Source organism: Anolis carolinensis, chromosome 1, assembly GCF_035594765.1.
Source record: "Anolis carolinensis isolate JA03-04 chromosome 1, rAnoCar3.1.pri, whole genome shotgun sequence".
NCBI classification, from domain to species: domain Eukaryota; kingdom Metazoa; phylum Chordata; class Lepidosauria; order Squamata; family Dactyloidae; genus Anolis; species Anolis carolinensis.
This window is the reverse complement of record NC_085841.1, coordinates 313,793,174-313,816,200: the sequence shown is the minus strand read 5'-3', so window position 1 is coordinate 313,816,200 and position 23,027 is coordinate 313,793,174. Positions and strand designations below refer to the sequence as shown.

Genomic DNA, 23,027 nt, shown 5'->3' with positions numbered 1-23,027 from the left:
ATAATGAACAGGAAAATGTGTGTGTGTTCTCTGCTTTTATATGCCACTTCCCATTTCTAACGTCTGCCTTCAAAGTGGTTGGGATACAATTCTACACATCTTTCCTTTACAATATTGTTAAAATGTAATGATTAGTTGCTCCAATTCCCCATCAGATACTGCATCATGTCTCTCTTGTGGTGAGTCGCTGTCAACTTCTGGGAGAAGAGATAGAGTTTCTGGATCGATGGGGTGGAAAATTTTATCTGCTCAAAACAGAGGTGAATGATACAAAGTAAGTATTTCATCTAATCTTGATAGGTAATATATGAAAAATGGGCATTTGTGAAAGTAGAGACTGGTAGTGTGTTCAGTACAAAATGATGGCATGTTTCAGCTTTGGGGTGTTTTAAAAATTATTTGCTAGCTCTCTTAGTGATAGTCATAGAACACGAAATCACAGCAATCTATATATATAAAAGACAAATGGTGTCCTCCCCTCCCACTAAACAACAAAAGTACAAGCCCCAGAACCTAGAAATTTGGCAGCACAATCCACCATCCTTGCCCCTACGTTCCGACAACAAAAAGAAAAGAAAAATAAATTCCTAATTAGAGGGAGAGAAATCATTGTCTTCAGCCAATTGCTGCCAGTTAGAAGACTAAGCTCCGCCCACTTGGTCTCCTAGCAACCTACTCAGGCCTCACTCTCTCTTCCACACTGCCTATAAAATACAGATTATCTTATTTGAACTGGATTATATGGCATTGTAGACTCAAGCCCCTTCCACACAGCTATATAACCCATTTATAATCTTATATTATCTGCTTTGAACTGGATTATCTTGAGTCTACACTGCCATATAATCCACTTCAGTGTGCATTTTATTCAGCTGTGTAGAAGCAGCCTCATATAATCCAGTTCTAAGCAGATAATATAAGATATACAGTAGAGTCTCACTTATCCAACATAAACACCCTGGCAGAACATTGGATAACTGAATATGTTGGATAATAAGAAGGGATTCAGGAAAAGCCGATTAAACATCTCATTCCCTCACGACCCTATCTGCTTCCAAACTGCCATCCATGTCTATGCCAGGCATCCTCAGAGATTATGAGATCTGTTTGAAAACAGACAAGTGGGATGTTTATTTTTATCTCACCAATGATATCCAGGATGGGACAACTCTTACCTGTCTCAGGCGACTGTGAATGTTCCACTTCCCCACCTTGATTGCCGTTGAATGCCCTTGCACCTTCAAGGCCTGCCTACTTCCTGCTTCAGAGAGGAATCCTTTGTTGGGAGATGTTAGCTGGCCCTCAATACATCATGTCTGGAATTCCCTGATTGCTCAGTGCTGTTCTTTAGTTAACTGTCCTGATTTCACAGATTTTTTAAATACTGGGAGCCACATTTTGTTCATTCCAGGCAGGCAGGAACCATCCAGGCTTTGAAGCTACAAGGCTATTCAGTGCCAATTCCAACATTCACACTTGCCTAAAGCAGACAACAGTTCTTTCTTTCACCCATGTCATTCCACAGATATATAAACCCCACTTCCTTTCGTTACAACACATTTCACAACCTCTGAGGATGCCTGCCATACATGCAGGCAAAACATCAGGAGAGAATACATTTGGAACATGACCACGCAGACCACAGAACTCAGAGCAACCCAATACAAAGAGAAACAAAAATAATAAAATAAATACAAAAAAACAAATAAAAAAATACAATTAAAAAACATAAATAAAAATAAAATAATCAAATAATAAAATATAATACATACAAATAATACAATAAAATAATAAAAACAAATAATAATAAAAGAATAAAAAATAAAATAAATACAAATAATACAATAGAAATAATAAAAACACTAAACAATAATTAAAAACACTAAAAATTAATACAAAAAAATACTACAATAACAGAAAATAACTAAAAATAATACAAGAAAATAATAAAATATAATAAATAAAAAGATGTTACAATAAAATTAATTTAAAAAATACAAATAACGTCAAATAAGAATTCCACAACAATTTTTAACCAATACCACCACCACTTTGCCACAGCAACGCATGGCCGGGCACAGCTAGTGCAATATAAGATATAAAAATTAGACAAGAAATCAAAGCCGAATTCAAATATTGCATCTTCAAACCAAAAATGAAACAATAAAATTAAACAGCTTGGTCAAATTGTTTGCAACTAAATAAAAGTCAAGCAGAGATCCCTAAGAGAAATTTATATACACTCACAAAAAGCCTCTTTCCACATTGGCTATCCACCTAATTTCCAGACAACTGCACCTGAACAAATACAAATATAAACAACAAATATTGTTGAACAAATATAAAGATCCTGTTGCTGAGCATATTCATTACGAGAGCAATAGCCCTCCAAGTACCCCCCCATCACAGGACCCTTAGGATTTTATTACATCAAAACTAGCATCTAGAATTCTCCTGAGTGTTAAATGGGGAACCGGCGACATTGCATGCTGGTCAGAATTACTAGTCCCTTTTAATAGCTTTTCCTATATTCTGGACCAGTTAAGTTTCCAGAGATGCATATAATGTGTTATTTAATCAAGCATATCTGTCACTAACCGAATCTTGGGCTGGCATGTTGTTCCCAGTCAACATACCAACTGAAGTTTTTTAAATAGATGTTCTACGTCATTAATGCCACTTGGGCATTCAACAGAATTGAGAAATATATCCAAATTACCAACTAAATCTCTGTGCAAGAATATTCTCCCACCCTTAGGGGTGGGAAGAGGGGAGGGGAGGGAGGGGGAATGTAATTGGTCTATATTGAAGTACAAACTGAACATGTAACTTAGTCACAAAAACTGTAAATAGTCATCTATATTAATTTATAGAATGTCAAGGTTTGTACTGTAATGCATTGTTATCTGCAAGATTTTTAAAAATAAAAGCATAAAGAATAATAAGCTCCATCCTTAATATGATCTTAGTATTTCTTTTCACCTGTTCATAGTATGTCTCCAGCTTCAATTGCATGTTTATTCTTCCTCAGCCCATTTTGGGATCTAGACACTAATACAGCTATCTTTTTTTCTTGGAAAAATGAAAGGAAGAAGTGTAGCTATGTATTATGATTGTGCATGTCAATGATGCTTCACTTGACATTCCTTTAAACTCAGTCCTGCCCCCCCCCCCAAAAAAAAGGCAGGCAGGTTTTTTTTAATCCCCACAAACAATAAATCCTAAATTTTGGAGGCCACTTTCTGGGTGATGGGGCGACACCCTGAAAATGCTCCATCAAAATTGGTAGAAGTGGAGTACCATGGGTCTGTGCAGGAAGGAAGTGGCAACTACAGCACTTATCCACTCATAGATGGTTAACATTTGTTTTATTGCTTTGTTTTTTATACTGTTGATGTTCGGGCTTGGCCCCATGTAAGCCGCCCCGAGTCCCTTAGGGGAGATGGGGCGGGGTATAAAAATAAAATTATTATTATTATAACAGTTATATTTAGATAATGGATCATTTCACTAATAAATCCATCAATTTATATTTTTCATTTGCAGAGTGAAGTTCTTATTCTCCAGTTCTGTTGCTTGTGGAAGTTTTGAAGTTGAATTCTCTTTATCTGCCAACTATCCTGCATCACCAGTAGCTTTCACCATCCAGAAATGCACAGGCAACCTTAGGTGAGTAAAGTGAAAGACTTGCAAATAATAATTGCTATTATAAATAATTGCTATTATAACTTTGTAGATAAGTTTGAATAAATGTACTTAGGCACTCACCATCTCCTGTTTTCTGTTTTCAGCCAAGAAGACATTTCTGTGATTTTGTCTAATGTTCCGGTGGGAGCCAACTACTTGAGAAGAATAGTCAAAGAGATTAGTCATAATGTGCTCCAGTGTTCTCCTTCAACAATCCAGAAACAGCAAAGAGTAGCTGTTCGATAGTACATTTTGCCCTCTGGAACATTGAAAAAAACTTCTATCACCTGCTGAACAGCACTTTCTCAGTGGCCCAGTATTTACTTACATATTTAGGAAGCATTAATATTTAACTGTCTGTAAAATCTAGAAAAAAGAGAATTTCACATACTTCCTTTAAACGCTTCTCATCTTCAGCTTGCTAAAGGTGGGTTACCTTTTGTTTTTGGTAAATGTTCTTCTTACACAAAATAATGCTGCAATTTTACATCTGATCTATACAGCTTTCAGATGTGATATTCTGCAGTATTTCTAATTTTACTATACTATACATGTATAAATTAACAGTGCATTGGAGAAATTGAATAGGCCTTTCTGGATTGTTTCAAAGAAACAAACTCTTGATTCTGAGACGGACCTAAGTTAGGTCGCATTCATACTTCTTTCTGTTGGCTGGATTCAACCTCTGAACAGAAAACTGTTGCAATCACTAGAATGCCATGAGAATCGTGTTCTGACGTTTATTCAGGCTTCTTGCCTTTGTAAAGTTTGTTTTACCATAGTTGCACAACCAGAATGTCTTGTGTTTTCTGGCCCGTAGTTACAGGGAAATTTTGTATGTATATGTAAAATATTATTTTAAAACTTTTTTTGAAATTTTGATTGTTGGTGTTTTTAAATGGTGTTGGTTTCCCTTGTGGCAGAGGGAAAATGTATTAAACATGTTTGAAATAAACTGGAGTTAACAATAATAGCTTCACGTTCATACTGCCAAGTTGTATCGGAGTTCTTAAAAATAATTTGAAGAAGAATCAAAACATTTCTGAACTGCTTCTTTTGTTTCTGACATTCTGATTTCTGATCCTCAGATTTTTATTGTAATATAAGCCACTCCACACTGGAAAGGTAGAAATGGCCTACTGAATAATTTATGTTGGTAGAACCATGGAAAATGCAGTCCTTTGGATTCAGCATTTTCAATTTTATAGCTACACTTGCCCAGTAGAGGGCTGTTTTGATTCAGTAGTTCATGAAGACTTGGTTTAAATATCAAGTTACAGTATTTAGTTGCTTTCTGGCTAGTTTGGGGGAAAAGTCAGAATGCTATTGACTCACACTGTATGAGGATGCTTGAAGATAGATCTACCCTCCAGAGTGAATGTGGCCATGAGACATGAGCAAAAAGTGCCTAGTTATAACATGTGCAACTATTAAGGCTTCTGTACACATTTTTATGTGTGTAGTCCTATCACTATTTCACAAATATTTTCCTAGACTCTCACTGTTGATTTTATTTATATCAGGGGTCCCCAAACTTTTTAAACGGGGCCAGTTCACGGTCCCTCAGACCATTGGAGGACTGGACTATAGCTTTTTTTAAAAAAAACAAAACTAGGAACAAATTTCTAGGCACACTGCACACATCTTATTTTGAAGTAAAAAACAAAATAGGAACAAATACAGCCTCAATGTTAATAATAATCATAATCATAGTAAAAATAATAGACGGTTGGAAGAGATCTCTTGGGCCATTTAGTCCAAGCCTCTTTTGCCTTTGTGTACCAAAAGCACTAGCAAAGCACCCTTTAATAATTATTTATTAAATAATAATTAAAATACTGTTATAAACAAAGCTTTGGAAGGCGCACACTGGGCAAGGAAGGAGGCGGGAAAGGTGCATGCCTTTCCCTCCTCCCTAGCCCTATGTGCACCTTCCTTGCTGGCGGCAGAAAAGGTGCATGTGGGGCGAGGGAGAAGGGATATAGCCATGTTCCAAAAGTATTATCTCCTGAAGTTTCACCTGCATCTTGGCAGGTATCCTCTCAACCTCAGAGGTTGTGAGGTAGGTTGGAAACGAGGCAAGTGGGGTTTATATATCTGGAATGTCCAAGGTGGGAGAAAGAACTCTTGTCTATTTGAGGTAACTCTGAATGTTGCAATTGAAATGTTGGCTTGAAACTTCCACTTTGTAATGGTCACATGGTTTTAATTTGATTTGGATACCGGCTTTTATCTGTGTTTTATGTTTGGTTTTTCTACATGTATTATATGTGGCAATTAATTTTGCCATCATGTAAAACCGCTCTGGGTCCCCCTGGGGAGAAGAGCGGCACATAAATTAATTAATTAAATAAATACGCCACCTTGATTAGCATTGAATGGCCTTGCAGCTTCAAAGCCTGGCTGCTTCCTACCTGGGGGAATCTTTTTGTTGGGAGGGGGTGGTAGCTTGTCCTGATTATTTCCAGTCTGTAATTCCCCCGTTTTCTGAGTGTTGTTCTTTATTTACCGTCCCGATTTTAGAGTTTTGTTTAAAATCTGGACAGTAAAGAAAAACGTCAGAAGGGAATACTTCTGGACAGGCCCATAGCCAGGATTTTGATTCGGGGGGGAGGGGGGCTGGGATTTTGGTTCGGGGGGGGCTGAGTCTGGGTGGGAGAAGATCTACCCTAGCAAACCTTTTGTATCGTTATCCCAATACCCCCATGCATGTGGGATATATTGAGCATGGTGATCAGATCATGATATGAATAAACATAACAGTTTAAATAATAAATGCATGCCTTCTCGCGGACCACTCTGCTTCTGGAATATGGCCATACCGCCGGAAAAACTCACAGCAACCCAGTGATTCCGGCCATGGAAGCCTTCAACAACAAAAAACAAAACCCTTTCCAAGCGGGTGCCTGGCCTTTGGCAGAAGGGAGGGAAGGCTTATAGAGGCGGTGCGCATGCGCAAGGGACAGCTCGAACTGTAGTGGACCAGTCAGCTCGCAGCAGAGGCGTTACGCTTCATGAGCCCAGTCACGTGACGCCGTGGCGGGCTCTTCCGAATTTGTGGGCAGAGAGGAAGAGGAAGCAGCGGAGCAGACGGGACCCCAACAACTGAGGTAGCTTCTTTCTTCCCCCATTCATGTTCCGTTCAGAAACATCTGATATTGGGGCCTTGACCCCTCGGCTTCCTCCTGCCTCGAGAAGAGCGGAAGGGTTGTTCTTGTGTGGTTTTTAAAAGGAGACGTTTGCCTTCCACTCTCCAGAGTGGGAATGTTGTTAAGTGAGGCCGCCATTACTGGGCAGAGCGGGGGCGTTGTGGGGAAGCTGCGGCTTCTTCCTGGCGGGAGAAGGGCCTGCTCACAGACTGGGAAGGGGGTACTTTATCAGACTACAACTCCCAGAACCCTCGCCCATCAGTGCTCATGCTGACTAAAGGCTTCTGGGGGATGTAGTCAAAAAGATAATTGGTCGAAGCCGTGTCTCTGGAGGACTCAATACAGGTTTTTCAAGAAAATCCAACATATGAAAAGCTTCCAAATGGCCCCCAAGTGTGGCTGAGAGAGTGTGCATGTACTACACAAAGCATGGGCAAACTTGGGCCCTCCAGGTGTTTTGGACTTCAACTCCCACCAGCCCCAGACCTTTTCCTTTTCCCCTTCAGCCGCTTGGAAGGGGCCTGAGGCTGCTCAATGTGTTGTCGAAGGCTTTCATGGCCGGAGTCACTAGGTTGCTGTGAGTTTTCCAAGCTGTATGGCCAGTACAGTAAACTCTCACTTATCCAACATAAACGGGCTGGTAGAACGTTGGATAAGCGAATACGTTGGACAATAAGGAGAGATTAAGACGAAGCCTATTAAACATCAAATTAGGTTATGGTTTTACAAATTAAGCACCAAAACATCATGTTATACAACAAATTTGGCAGAAAAAGTAGTTCAATATGCAGTAATGCTACATAGTAATTACTGTATTTATGAATTTAGCACCAAAATATCACAATGTATTGAAAACATTGACCACAAAAATATGTTGGATAATCCAGAACATTGGATAAGTGAATAATCATAATAATAATTTTATTCTTATATCCCGCCCCATCTCCCCGGAGGGATTCGGGGCGGCTTACATGGGGCCAAGCAAATGTTGGATAAGTGAGACTCTACTGTATCTGCAAACCCCACCACCTCTAAGGTGAACTGAACCACCTAAACTGGTCTCTACAGGTCAATGGGTAGTCCACCACAAACATCAGAAGAGCTGCCAAGAACAAGTCACAAGAGTATAGACTAAGATCCACCCAGAGCAAAAGTGTTCTTACCATTCACCAGTGGTTCTCAACCTGTGGGTCCCCAGATGTTTTTGGCCTACAACTTCCAGAAATCCCAGCCAGTTTACCAACTGTTAGGATTTCTGGAAGTTAAAGGCCAAAACATCTGGGGACCCACAGGTTGAGAACCACTCCCATACATCAACCTGAAGGTTGGGTTGCTGACCTGAAGGTTGCCGGTTTGAATTCGGGGAGAGCGTGGATGAGCTCCCTTTGTCAGCTCAAGCTCCCCATGCGGGGACATGAGAGAAGCCCCCCACAAGGATGGTAAAAACATCTGAGCGTCCCCGGGCAATATCCTTGCAGACAGCCAATTCTCTCACACTACAAGCGACTTGCAATTTCTCAAGTCGCTCCTGACACGAAAAAAAGAGAACCTCTGACCACATAGGGAATCTGATTAAGAAACACAACCTACAAACTATCTACAGATCCACTAAGAAAATCCAACAAACACTATGTCCAGCAAAGGGCAAGAGGGATCCTCTCACCTCTGCAGGAGTCTACTGTATACCGTGTAGCAGTGGACAAGTCTGCATAGGGACCACCAAATACAGCATTGCCCAAACACGAATCAAGGAACACGAAAGGCACTGCAGAGTAATGCAACCAGAGAAGTCAGCCATAGCAGAGCACCTGATGAACCAACCTGGACACAGTATATTATTTGAGAACACAGAAATTCTGGACCACTCTAACAACCACCATGTCAGACTACACAGAGAAGTCATTGAAATCCAAGCATGTGGACAACTTCAACAGAAAGGAGAAAACCATGAAAATGAACAAAATCTGGCTACCAGTATTAAAAAAATTCCAAAATCAGGACAGTAAATAAAGAACAACACTCTGAAAACGGGAATTCCAGACATGAAACAATCAGGGCCAGCTAACACCTCCCAACAAAGGATTCCCTCAGGCAGGAAGTAGCCAGGCTTTGAATCTGCAAGGCCATTGAATGTTAATCAAGGTGATGAATTGCAACATTCACACTTGCCTCAAACAGACAGTTCTTTCCCCCAACCTGGACTTTCCACAGATATATAAACCCCACTTGCCTAGTTTCCAACAGACCTCACAACCTCTGAGGATGCCTGCTCTTGATGTGGGCAAAACGTCAGGAGAGAATGCTTCTGGAACAGCCCTGAAAACTCACAGCAACTCAACCTGAGGCTGTTAGGAATTGTGTGAGTTGAAATCCAAAACACCTGGAGGGCCGAAATTTGCCCATACCAAGAATAAATACACCCATTGACATCTTTGCTTTTTTATAATTCAGTGTACACAAACTTTGTTTCATTATTTAAAACATTGTATATAAAATTACAAGGTATATAGGAAACATAGATGAATGATTTAAAGTGGTATTATTACAGCTTATGGTTTAACCGCCCATATAAATACTAGTAAATAGAGTATTGTACCAAACAAACTGCATAAAACATCCCGTCATTTAGCAGACTTTTCTTGCTTTATTAGAAACACTAACTACTCTAGCCATGGCCATGCAAATGCAGAGTGATACAAGCATAGATGTATCAACAGAAGAGGAAAGCTTTGGTCCTCAACAGATTTCGCGGCTGGAGGTATGTGGGGTTTATTATGAAATATATGTTTGTGTTGAATTTTATTTCTATCCCGCTTTTCTCACCCAAGGGGACTCAAGGCGGCTTACAGATCTGGCAAGATTCAATGCCAATAAACAACAGTACAATGGAATAAACATAGAGCAATTATAAACAATTAGGCATTAAACAAATAAAACGATATACAAAACTTAAAACATATAGAGTGCATAAATCCATTCGTCCAAAAAACCAAATTAAGAATACCAACTATTCTTTTTTTAAGTGTATCGCTTAAATACCTTATTTAAGATATTTTACCTCACCTTTCTCTGTAAGTGGACTCTGTAAGGTGGTTTACAACAACAACAACACTTTATATTCCTCCCTTCTCCCTTCATATAAACAGACATAAGAAAACATTCAGTGCCTTGTTCCAATAACATACAACAGTGGTTCTTAACCTGGGGTTCCCAGATGTTTTTGGCCTTCAACTCCCAGAAATCTTAACAGCTGGTAAACTGGCTGGGATTTCTGGGAGTTGTAGGCCAGAATCATCTGCTAACCCCAGGTTGAGAACCACTGTCATACAATGAGACACAAATACACGAACAAAGGCAAAGGCTTCTTTCATTTCCGGCTCTGGAGGCAGTGCTCATCTCTGGCTCTGGGGGAGATGATCTCCATTTCCAAGCCAAGGAGCCTGTGTTGTCCATAGACACCTCCTGGTTGTGTGGCCAGCAAGACTGCTTGGAGCATCTTTTGCCTTTTCCCACTGAAGCGGTACCTATTTATCTACTTACATGTGCATGTTTTAGAACTGCTATGTTAGCAGGAGCTAGGGTTAACAGCGGGAGCTCACCCCGTTCCACGGATTTGAACTGCTAATGTTCAGGTCAGCGAATCAGCAGCACAGGGGTTTAACCCATTGCGCCACCACAGCCCTAACATATAAAACATACATACAAAACAGAAGTTAAAAACATACAGTAGAGTCTCACTTATCCAACATAAACGGGCCGGCAAAATGTTGGATAAGCGAAAATGTTGAATAATAAGGAAGGATTAAGGAAAAGCCTATTGAATGTCAAATTATGTTATGCTTTTACAAATTAAGCACCAAAACATCATGTTTTACAACAAATTGACAGAAAAAGCAGTTCAATACAAGGTAACGTTATGTAGTAATTACTGTATTTACAAATTTAGCACCAAAACATCACAATATATTGAAAACATTGACTACTAAAAAGCAGACTGCGTTGGATAATACAGAACATTAGATAAGTGAGACTACTGTAGTTGAAATCAAATATTCGAAATAACCAATGCGAGTTTCAATACAATATTGTGGTTTTTAGTCTTGGTGAACTGCTTGCCACCAATGAGAACTTTAATTGAAATCTGGTTTTATTTATTTATTTTAAGGTATTTCAGTGACACTTGTCTTGTATAATATATCCAGACAATGCAACAATAATATATGTATCAAGAGTATATGCAGCATAACTACAAACCTTAAAGAAAGCAATTGACTTTAAAGTCATGATACACTATCAAACAAGAGGCTAATTAAAAGAAGTGTTTGCCATCGAACTGAATCAATGTTGGTGTATTATTTTGAATGAGGAAGTGAGGCAGGTATTCCAGAAAACCACAGAAAATATTTTCCTGGGGGAAATTGTAAAAAAAATCCTAAAAATCCTCGCCATATTCACACAATTCTTCCCAGAGCACCCCCCCCCCCCCCCCAAACACTTGCATTTGCCTCTGTAGGCCCTCAAAATGGAAACAGGAAATCATGTCTCACCTAATTTCTGTTCCTGGCATTTTGTTTTCTAGTAAATCTGTGAAAGACCAAAACTGACAAAATCTTAAATCTATATTAATTTTCAATGTAATTTAAATATGTTATATCAAAACAATAATGTTCGAAAGGCTTTGTTATTGGAAAGGTAAAGTTTGATAGACAGTCTAATAATGGAAGCCACCTGAAAGTGATTGTTCCTGCACAGGCAGGGGACTGGACTAGATGGCTCTCTGGGTCTTTTCCAGCTATATGAATCTAATCCATAATAGAACTAAATTATTTATTATTATAGCATACATTGTTTTGCAAATGAACTAAAGTATACAACAGTGTATATATTATATCACATTCAAATTTATTTCATACCATCCCTCATCATCTTTCTAGTTGCACCCAAATGCCTCATTTCAGATCCTGTACCAAAAATACTGTAGAGAATAACACTACGTTTGTTTTGTATAGCAATGTGGCATAAATGCAAATGATGTGAAGAAATTAGAAGAAGCTGGCTTTCACACAGTTGAAGCTGTTGCCTATGCGCCAAAGAAGGAATTACTCAATATTAAAGGCATCAGTGAAGCCAAGGCAGACAAAATCCTGGTAATTACATTTAATTAATTAAGAAAATGAAAATGTATATTTGCATTTGTGTTTTTTTTTCTTTGTGAAAATTTCTTCTTTTGAACAGTGCTTTTGAAAATTGCCAAGTAAGGTGTGATTGTCTATTTAGTTCTAATTGTATTACGGTATGGTTTCTGAAAAATATAGCGCTATAAATAGGATTTTCAACATAGGAGTGCAGTATATTTCATTTTGTTACTCAATATTCTGATTTTCGTTTTTCTCAGGCAGAGGCAGCAAAGTTAGTTCCAATGGGGTTCACCACAGCAACAGAGTTTCATCAACGGAGGTCAGAAATCATTCAAATCACCACTGGATCAAAAGAACTTGATAAACTCCTTCAAGGTGTGTGTCTTGACTGTGGTCCTTTTGAACTATGCTCTTGGTTTATTCTTATGTTTTATTTATTACAAAGTATAAAGCATATCAAGTGTAGAACTATATTTATGCAAATAGATATGTATAAAAACAACAGACATAGTATTGTAGTACAAATATAAGAGGGAATGGTTTTAGACAACACGGATATTGAACTTCAAATTTAAACTCAATCCAGTATCCAATAACCTGAGTGTATATCTTACTGAGCTCAGTAGAGTTTCTTTTTGAGTGAAAATGCTATGATCACATTACTAAAAATGCTGGCTCTTTTCATCTCACTTTTACAAAAATATCCTATAATTTGTTGGATCATATATATCACCTTCCCTATAATTCAGCAAAGAAACACTTAAACAGTAACTTCATCCCAAATTCCTATCTAGTTGGTGAATAATACTGCATACTTTTTACAGTAAAGTAAACAAAAAACTGTTCCATGATTTAGTTAATTTGCTCTTAGGAATGTCTCTTTTTACAATTTTGACCTCTGTTCCTTGTATCTGGGACTTGTTACATTATTTTGGATGTTGCCTCAGAAATAATACTTGCAAAGTTTTCAGAGGAAATGAATTTAGAATTTAGGCATGGAAGGCGGTTTAAAAGGCCCGGATAAATGGCAAAGGATTCAACTATCCTGGTTAGGAAGGATAGCTGTGCTAAAAATGATGATTTTACTGAAAATGCTATTTCTATTTCAAAATTTACAAATAATTAAGGGAGTGAAGATTTTTGAAAAACGGAGAAAGGAATTTGTTAAATTTATTTGGAATGGAAAAAGGCTAAAATTGCATTTAGAAAGCTAATAGGTGCAAAAGATAGAGGAGGATTGACATTGCCAGATTTAGACACTATTATGAAGCTTCAGGCTTTTTAGCTGGCTAAAGGACTGGATTAAATTAGAAAATCAAGCTTTACTTAGTCTAGAGGGGCACAATCTGAGGTTTGGTTGGCATGCCTACTATGGTATGGAAAAAAAGTTAGTTAAGATTTTAGTAGTCATCCCATAGGAGCTAGCCTTTTAATGATGTGGGAAAGATACAAGGAAGGGATGGAACAGAAAATTCCTTTATGGCTGTGCCCTTTGAAAGCAGTGTTAAATCCAACATACAATGAGGAACTGAGAACTTATAGGAAATATCTAATTAAAGAAAAAGGACAATAGAAAAACAGAGAGAAGAGTTTGGAATAAATGACTAGTTTCATTATCATCAATTGCAGGATATATTTAGGAAAAACAAACAGTCGAATAAAAACATTAATGATCTCCTGGTTTAGAGACTTAGGGAAAAATATAGATTTGGATAATTGGAAATGCTTACGGAAAAAAGGATTCAGATTTTCAATTGTGGCTTCTATCAGAGAAAACATGCATAAATATTCTATAGAAGTTATATAACTCCTGAATTCATGGCTAAGATTGATAAAAACCTAACAGGGGGAATGTTGGAGATTCAAAACACAGAAAGGCACCTTCTTCCATGTTTGGTGGACTTGTATGGTGGTAAAAAAGTTATGGAGGAAGGTGATTAAAGAAACTAATAAAATGATTATTAAGAAGATCAAGAAAAACCCAGGAATGTGCTTATTGGGTTTGTTTCAGGAGAGAATTGGCAAAGACGATGTAAAAATGTGCCAATATAGCTACAGTAGAGTCTTGCTTATCCAACATAAATGGGCTGGCAGAATGTTGGATAAGTGAAAAGTTGGATAATAAGGAGGAATTAAGAAAAACCTATTAAATTTCAAATTATGTTATGCTTTTACAAATTAAGCACTAAAACATGTTTTACAACAAATCATATGAAAAAGCAGTTCAATACATGGTAACATTATTTGGTAATTACTGTACAGTAGAGTTCTGGTTATTCGACATAAACAGACGGTTATGTCGAATAACCAACTGACTGATAATAGGGAGCTGGTTTAGAGAAGTGCCCCATGCGCCTTACTGCCTAGCACACGCACAGGGCGCCTCCAAAGGGGCAAGTGCTCCTCGGGGGGACGGTGCTTGTCCCTACGGCGAGCACTCGGCTTAGAGAAGCACCCCGTGCGCATTGCTGTCTAGCAATGCGCAAGGGGCGAGTGCTCGCCAGAGGGACGGGGCTCGTCCTTACGTCAAGCACTAGGTTTAGGGGAGCTCAGTGCGCGTTGCTGCCTATCAACGTGCATGGGGCAGCACCAAAGGGCCTGGCACGTCAGATAATATGGTAGGTTGGATAACCAGAAGTCGGTTAACCGGAACTCAGCTGTATTTAGGAATTTAGTACCAAAACATCACAATGTTTTGAAAAAATTGACTACAAAAACATTAATTACTAAAAGGCAGACTACGTTGGATAACACAGAACGTTGGATAAGCAAAGGTTGAATAAGCAAGACTCTACTGTATGTGGCAGCGAGAATCATTGCAGCAAAATCTAAAAGGGGGAAAAAGAATTACTTATTAAGGATTGAAAAGGAAAAGTAGTAGAGTATATCCAAATGGCCAAGATCTCCAATGGCATATGGGGATGAAACAAAGATCAATATGCTACAAAATGGAGACTGGCCTTTGGGTATTTAAAAAAATAGATTTTGAAATAGTCAAATGGGATTAGTTAGTATAAGGATAAGGACAGCTTTTTGTGTACTAGTTTCATTTGGTGTGTTGTCTGAAGTCATGGGTGATGGTTCACTGGTGGAATGGGGAGGTAGCAGGACAGGGGAAACAATACTTGTATTTTGAGTGTTGAATTTTGTTTTTTTCTTATATACCACAATAAAAATTTATACAGAAAAAAAGAAATAATACTTTCGTATATGACTTATTTCAAAAGTAAGATACCAAAGTAATCTTTATGACCTGTTTAAATTGTTTTTGAATTGTGTTATCTGATGTCTAAATTGTTATTTTATGATTTTATGTGATTATATTGGAGTCCCTTGCTGGGGAGTCCCTTGCTGGGGAGTCCCTTGCTGGGGAGATAGAGGCTGCATACAAAAATAAATTTATTATTATTAATAATGTTCTCATGACTTTGAATGTACACATTTGTGTTATATATGTGTTGTAAATAAGATTACAGAGATGAGTCTGAATCTTAGTGTTTTTATTATCCAGGAGGAATAGAAACAGGGTCTATAACGGAAATGTTTGGAGAATTCCGCACAGGCAAGACTCAATTATGCCACACACTTGCAGTAACCTGTCAGGTGCGTAGCTAAAATGATAAGAAAACATGTTATATAGAAGTAATTTTGAAGTCCCTTTGAAAAATGCTGCAATTTGCCAAAATCACAACTTCATGTGGAAAACATTTAAATATGTTTTTAAATAAATAGTTTTCATGGCTTGATCCTTTCTGGACTCCATCTTTTCTCCTAGAACTCACCCACTTTCACCATCAATTTTCCTTCTGCTTGGATCCTGGATAAATTGGTCACATCCTTGCAAATGATACCTCAACTAATTTGAACTGTACAAGCTCATTGAGTGAAATCTGTCCTATAATGTGACATAGTGCCACATTATTAGTAAGAACGTGACCAATGGATAACACATTTGATCTAACAGTTTATTAAAATTGCTTAATAATTACCTCAGGCACAGCTCTTCTAGTTATTCTTTAAATATCCCTTTCCACATTTCTATTTTAGCTGGTATTCTAATAATTTTAGCTAGCATTGTTTCATGAATTCCAAACAAAATAATCAAGACCAACATGGTTTGTTGTGTGTTTCTGGCATTTTTCTGAGAGATCCTGAGATACATTAAATATATTTAAACTATGCACAGTGTAGAAAAAGGTTTATCTTTCCCAAAGTTCTCAGCAGCCTTTTAACAGTCTGACTTTGCCTTTCTCAGCTCCCTATTGATCGAGGTGGCGGCGAAGGGAAGGCCATGTACATTGACACAGAAGGCACTTTCCGTCCAGAGCGTCTTCTTGCTGTGGCCGAGAGGTCAGTAAAGACACCCAGGATGCTTAGAAGGTTGCAGTGCCATCTGCTGTCAGTTGATGGGAGAAACACATGAAATGCAATAGCAGATTTTGCATTGAACCAACTTGAATTCCATTAAAAATGCTGAATTAGTTAAATTATATAAAATATTCATTACTACAATACACAGTTTTTACAATATTAATAAGTAAACAGGTGCTGTTCTGCAACTGTAGATGCATTTTCTGGGCTGCTTACCTACCTCAAAGGCTGAGACATGTAATGGCATTCCATGTGTACTTTGATGTGCTGTCTGCAGCAATTTTGGCTTTTATTGTGACTGCAAAAGTGTAAATAGGCATAGTCAGGTCTATTACTATTTTTTTGTTGATATGAAAGTATGTGGGCTATTTTAGATCCCCAGGCATACAAATATTTCCTGTTTTCTACTAGACCATGTGTCTAGTAGAATCAGTGGTGAAGTGTAACAGTGCAGTGGTATAAAAACAAATTTGACAAAATTCTCTCAAACTTATATGTGATGATAATGAAAAAGAACTAAATTATAATTGATGTTTTAGCTATTTCTAAAGTTCTCCCCACCCATGAATGTGTAGGAAAACCCCAACTGGTCAGAAACTAGAAAGTTAATGTGTTCTTGGGATGTATTGGAGACTTTATAAGTCTTAAAAGGAAGAACCATAGCTTATTGGCAGAGTACATGCTCTCCATGTAAAAGGCCCCATGATCAATCTATTACATCTCCATTTAAGTTTGGAAGGGATTAGGCCTGAAACACCAGAGAGCTATGCAGTGTTCACAGTATTGGGTTTAGTATAAGACAACTTTGATATTCCATTAATAGTTAATTTAGATGTCTTCTATGATTTTTAACAACTGGTGGTCAGGAGACTTGAGCAACGTAATGAACAAAAAGCTAAATGCCAGAGATGGTTTATTAGGACTTCTGTGACATACATCCCTCTCCGCTGCCCCTCCGCCCAAAAGCAAACATGTAACACAAATGACAGCAGCTTCTACCCAAATCAAATCAATAACAACAGGAAGCAGGAAGAAGTTAGGTTTGAGGGGAGGGAAGAAAATTATAAAATGATCAGTTTTCATGTAGTAATTTATGTGAGTCTCCAGTCATCATCACATGCTTATGCAAAATAAACTTAGTATATCCACCAGTCTGTATGTTTCCTTCTTGTGTTGGGCAGAGCTACAGAGCTCTGTTTTTTTAATGGATGGTACTGATGAAAATGTAAGTTGTAAACTTAGAATCCATCAGAGAAGAGAAATCAAGGTTCATCATACCTCACTTGAGAGAAACAATGGAAGGAAATGAAGAGAAACTGATATCTTTGATAGCGCAATCAACCATGTCTTTGAAAAAAAATGATGCTTTATTAGGAGTTCATTTATATGCTGTGTGATATAATTTTAAAGGGGGGAATTGTTGCTCTTTTTCAGATGAACTTGACTTCTCAGAACCTTTCTGTGTCTTTTGATAGTACTTTCCATTTGATTAAAAAAGCAGCAACCTTTCCTTTGTTGGATATGTTTTTTCTAGGTATGGCTTGTCTGGTAGTGATGTGCTTGATAATGTGGCATATGCTCGAGCCTTTAACACAGACCATCAGACCCAGCTCCTTTACCAGGCATCTGCTATGATGACTGAATCAAGGTAACAAAAAGTTTTAAGATAAAAAATAACAAGCAAAGATTATTTCACTGTTTAACAAATGAGATACTTAATGGTGCTACAATTTATCTCTAAAAGTTATCAAGGTCATGATATATTTAAACATCCTTGTTTATTTTACTTTTGGCATTGTGTTTTTAGAATCTATCTTTGCTTCAACTTTATTTTTAAGACAAGCTTCCATTATTCAATATATAGTTATTCATTAGCAATCAGTTTGTCTATTTGTATTCATCTGGAGAGTGAAACACGAAATTTTTCTCCTTGCTGCTGACAAGCTGAATTCCAAGCAATGTTTTTTCCTCATCTCCCCATATTTCAAGGAAAGACTTAAAAGAAGAAAATCAATTTCAGATACTGATGTTGTATACCAGATAATTTTTATCCATTACAAAACCTTGCGTCACTTTAGACAATTTCCGTTAATATTCTCATGATGAGATGATGGACAGTTGGCTAGGTTATATTGTTCACTACCAGGAGTGTATACCTAATAGTAGAGCTGTTTGATTGACTTTCATTCAGGCATGATTTTTCTGCTAGATGGCATGGATACATGATAATCAAGAGGATTCCTTGATGTAGCATATATCTGAAAAATTATTAAGTGTACTAGGCAAATTGTGCACAAGTGGGAATAATCTGTTTGAAGTTAGAAGAAAAATAATTGAATACTATTGTTCATCTGCTCTGTTTGTTCAGATATGCCTTGTTGATAGTGGACAGTGCCACAGCTCTCTATAGGACAGATTATTCTGGTCGAGGTGAACTGTCAGCCAGACAGATGCATTTGGCCAGGTTTTTACGGATGCTACTTCGACTTGCCGATGAGGTAAACAGTTGTTAGACTGATGTCGTTGTTTTTTCTCCTCTGTGTTTATTTTCAGTTATCCAAATTAGAGATTCTTATTTCAATTTCTGTTCTTTCCAAATTATTTCCAAATTCGTTTTTGCTTCTCTCTTGCAGTTTGGTGTAGCAGTAGTGATTACTAATCAGGTGGTAGCACAAGTGGATGGAGCTGCAATGTTTGCTGCAGATCCGAAGAAGCCCATTGGAGGAAATATTATTGCACATGCTTCAACAACTAGGTAAGAGGGAGGATTATTATCTTACCCGTACACTATTTTAAGTGGTTGTTTATCTAACTAGAAATGGTATATGATTTTAGTGTTCAATCTGTATAAAACAGGCCAACCAAAAAAAATCTTGGTGTCTCAGATTTTAGGCTGGCTCTTGGGTTTTTTTGGGGCATTGATTTAGAATGTTGCATTGGATAGCCAACATCAGTTTTAGTTTATTAGATATGGTTATCATTGTTTTATGTGGGCGAGCAGATGAAGAGTGATATGTAGCACATGTTCTGTATATCAAAAACTAGAGCTGATAGGGGGAAACTAGTGCCAATTTTGGAAGCAGCAGATGAAATACAGGCCTAACATTTGAAGCATCAAAATGTGTGTTAGCCAGTGTAATATTTGCGTATCTTTCAGAATAGATTAGAAGAAGTTTCTTAAATTCCTACCCTTGGCCCAGGCTCAGGACAACAGACTTGTTTCACTTACATGCTGCCTGTCTCCCAAGAGTAAAGCACAAGGCAAATTATGCTGAGCCTGTCAAAGGGTTCACTGAAATATTTAGCTCCCCACATGTATATGTCCAATGCTGAAAGGCGGCGAGTCCCACATTTTCTGGGTTCATGAGAGAAGGAGTCCACATAACTTGGGTTTCCCCCATCACCACTCAGAAAGAAACAGACAATTGTCAGGCCTCCAGAGGAGTTGCTGCTGTTTTTGCTACTAGTGAGGTGGGGATGGAGGTGGGAGACAATTCATATGACGAAGATGCAATTTCTCTGGGCTCCAAGAATAAGGAAGAAGGGGGAACCATGCTATCTATGAGTGCATCCTTCTTCCCCAGTCCAATCTGAGGCTAGTTGCTGCTGCTTTATTTGTACTGCCTCCTCCTCCTCCATCATCATCATCATGGGTAGGCAGCATCACCCACAGCCTTTCTTGGACTTAACAGCTACTTGGGCAGGGGAGGACAAATAAAATTGCAGACAGAGTGTTACACTTCCTCTGCTTGACATAGGATCTTAGTCATGAACTTTTTTTCTTCGTGTGTCTCAGTTTTTTAGGCTTGTTTCTGAGGTCCTGATTCAGAAAATCTAGTTTCTTAGATATGGTTACCATCATTTTCTGTGAGCGAGCAGATGAATACTAGTAAATGGCATATGTTCTGGATCTCACAAACTAGAGCAGATAGGGGAAACCTGTGCCATTTTGGAATCAGCAGGTCAAATATACCCAGAAACAGGGCTAACATCCGAGGCACCAAAATTAAAATTGATTTGACACCAGATGGGTGTAAATCTGCTTTTTTACTTATTAAATGAACACCCCTAATCTGAATAAATACATTCATTTTTTCCCCTCAGGTTGTATTTGAGAAAAGGTCGGGGTGAAACTAGGATATGCAAAATCTATGACTCTCCTTGCCTCCCTGAAGCCGAAGCCATGTTTGCTATTAATGCTGATGGAGTAGGAGATGCTAAAGACTGAAGAACCCTTCCAATTCAATTTACAACATGAAATGGGATTAAAAGGTTATCCTTTCTCTCTTCCTCATGACCTTCCCACTGTTGTTTCTGGGACTCTGGGAAGAAGTCCTAAACTAGATAAAGTGACTGTTTCTGTTAGCCTTGCTGCACCTTATTTCAAACAAAACTTAAAAACGGGCCTGCTCAAATCTCCAACATGTGGTCCTGAATTAGATCCTTCCATCAATGTAGTCAACTTTAAGAAACCACTTAATGTGTGTAAAAGGCACACAAGGCAAATGTGTGTATCAAGTGTGAAGCCTCAAGCACTTCCTGATTCTGCAGTTGATTCCAAGATAAAATGGATCAAATGTGTTCTGTAACTACCAGACTGTTGTGTTCAGGAGCAACAAGATTATCTCATTATCCTACCGCAAGCTGAAATTTTAGCTTTCTATATCTGTACAGCTGTAAATTGAGATGTTCTTTGAATTCACCTACAAAAGGCTGTAAGCCATTTTCATAGTAACACTGTTGTGTTCAGCAACTGTATCTTTTGCCTGTAAATATTTGCTATACAATTTGATTTAATTAAAGGTGATCATATACCAGCTGTTCTTAGTTCTAGAAGTTTCTGTTTTCTGTTTCCTTATATACATATCTTTGATGGAAGCAGAAATAAAAGGAAGCATTCTACTCAGATTAGCCATGGAGCCTGGTGAAAAAATGGATGGGATGGGATGTAATAGGATCAAGAAAGATGCAAATCATGACCCTTGTCCTAAATTTTCAAAGGGATGGGTGAGGTGTTCAGATCTTTCCAGTGCCCAGTTAGTGTTGTGTGAAAGTAATAAATCTGCCTGTCAAAAGTCAGTTTCCCTCGGTTCAACAGTCACTTTGAAAAGATTCCTATTATATGTGCTGTAATAAGGATTATTTATTATGATTTGTAGTGTGCCATGAAAACATTATCTTCATGCCTCTGCTAATGGGTTGGAATTTGTGAGTGTAAATCAATGCGGCTTCTTTTTCTAGTCTTCCTTTGTCATTTCCTTATTCAAGAACCTTACTACATATCTAGACAGACTAAAATGTTCTGCAACTGTAATATTACTCCTGGAATTGAGTAGATGTGGGGACCCAGTTGGTGACTGGGTTTGTGAAGGCATTTATCGATATATTACTTATGAATCTTGTCAAAAGTATATAGTTGTTATTATTACTTATTTTTATCCTGCTTTTCTCCCACAGGTGAGACTCAAAGCGGTAAACAAATGGTTAAAACAGACATTTCGTAATACAAAAACACAACATCATCCCCCCTACCCAAAGAATAAACTAACACATTGCATAAACACATTACATAAACCATATAAAATAAGTGTAATAAATAACTCCATCATTATCATTAAAAATCTCTGAGCATCAGGCCACTGAGGTTATCCTCAAAACATTGTTTTAAAAAATCTCGAAGTTCCAGAGAAAAATGGCCTGCTTGTTAAGGATTGTCAGGGAAGGCCTGCTTCCATAGAAAGGTTTTAACCTGGAAGTGAGAGAATTCCCTCTTCTTTGGAGAGGGAATTCCAGAGATGTGGGGCCAACACAGAGAAGGCCCTCTCTCGTTCCTACCAACCGTACTTGCAATGGTGGTGGGACAGAGAGAATGGCCTCTCCTGATAATCTCAGGGTTCGTGCAGGTTGGTAGGAGAAGATGCGGTCTCTCTAGTTGCTTAGTTGCTTAAACTTTGGTGACTGTCTAAAGGCCAATACAGACCTGCCTCCCAGAGCTAGTGAAAAATGCAGTGTTATATCTGGTTGTAGCTCACTGATGATGTGTTTGAGTTGTTTCAGCTGAGGACTGCAGGTGACAAATAGGGGTGTTCTATCATTTTGTGGTTTACTCTGTCCTGTAGTAGATTGTCCCTGGGTATTTGTATCTTGCCTTGCTGATTTGTTTCTTCACATCCTTAGGCAGATAGTGTAGTTTGAGAAATCCTGCTGTAAATACAACAGTTTTGTGGCTCTTTTTTGTGTGTGATCAGATGTGGTTGTATCAGAAAGCCTGACTGCAAATGATAAATTTGGCAATGTGTTCTGTGTGGAAACTGGAGGCATGTAAGTATATGTAGCGATCAGTAAACACCCTTGGATGTTCCTCATCTGTAGGCATGCATAGGTGCTATAGTGTGGAAGCAAGCACGGGGTTTGTTGTTGCGTCCCTTCAAGCCATTTTTGACTAATGCCAAGCCTAACATTTCATTTGGGTGGAGAGTGTGACTTTTTCATTTCTGAGTTATATTGGATAAAATAACCTCTAATACAAGCTTTTATGGATTCCCACACTATTCGAATATCCGTACCTTGATTTAAGTTGAATTTAAAAAATTCTTTCATTTTTTTGCTGTTCTTAATTATATCCTTTTGCAGTAATGATTCATTCAGTGGCCATCTAAATGTTTCTGCTTTTCTTTTACGT

At 38.1% G+C, this 23,027-nt stretch overlaps 2 protein-coding genes and 1 long non-coding RNA gene across 6 annotated transcripts in view; 2 read left to right on the top strand and 1 right to left on the bottom strand.

Annotated features, from left to right (window-relative positions):
- The window catches only part of knl1 (kinetochore scaffold 1), a 34,568-nt gene extending 29,910 nt beyond the window's left edge, over window positions 1-4,658 (top strand). For all 4 annotated transcript variants that reach the window (XM_062968173.1, XM_062968174.1, XM_003224776.4 and 1 more), the window contains 3 exons: window positions 156-274; window positions 3,547-3,669; window positions 3,792-4,658. In XM_062968173.1, the coding sequence (XP_062824243.1) occupies window positions 156-274; window positions 3,547-3,669; window positions 3,792-3,933 (384 nt within the window). In that variant the 3' untranslated portion in view covers window positions 3,934-4,658. The remainder of the gene's footprint in view (window positions 1-155; window positions 275-3,546; window positions 3,670-3,791) is intronic.
- On the bottom strand, window positions 118-3,067 carry LOC107983240 (uncharacterized). Its single transcript, XR_001730680.2, has 3 exons — window positions 2,983-3,067; window positions 2,248-2,298; window positions 118-245 (listed from the first exon to the last, which is right to left on the bottom strand). It is a non-coding gene; the product is annotated as an uncharacterized LOC107983240 (long non-coding RNA).
- Window positions 4,659-6,598: 1,940 nt separating the features above from the next.
- rad51 (RAD51 recombinase) lies at window positions 6,599-21,162 on the top strand. Its single transcript, XM_003224775.4, has 10 exons — window positions 6,599-6,797; window positions 9,488-9,594; window positions 11,846-11,983; window positions 12,232-12,349; window positions 15,486-15,577; window positions 16,230-16,324; window positions 17,880-17,993; window positions 18,714-18,843; window positions 18,979-19,100; window positions 20,450-21,162. Exons 2-10 carry the CDS (start codon window positions 9,508-9,510, stop codon window positions 20,571-20,573), a joined length of 1,020 nt encoding a protein of 339 aa, XP_003224823.1. The 5' UTR covers window positions 6,599-6,797; window positions 9,488-9,507; the 3' UTR covers window positions 20,574-21,162.
- Window positions 21,163-23,027: the final 1,865 nt, after the last annotated feature.

Excerpts from the sequence above, each read along its gene's own strand:
- rad51 (XM_003224775.4), top strand. The coding sequence starts at position 9,508 with ATGGCCATGCAAATGCAGAGTGATACAAGCATAGATGTATCAACAGAA. Across the intron at positions 16,325-17,879 it reads CTTCTTGCTGTGGCCGAGAG|GTATGGCTTGTCTGGTAGTG; the intron begins GTCAGTAAAGAC and ends TGTTTTTTCTAG. Across the intron at positions 18,844-18,978 it reads TACTTCGACTTGCCGATGAG|TTTGGTGTAGCAGTAGTGAT; the intron begins GTAAACAGTTGT and ends TCTCTCTTGCAG.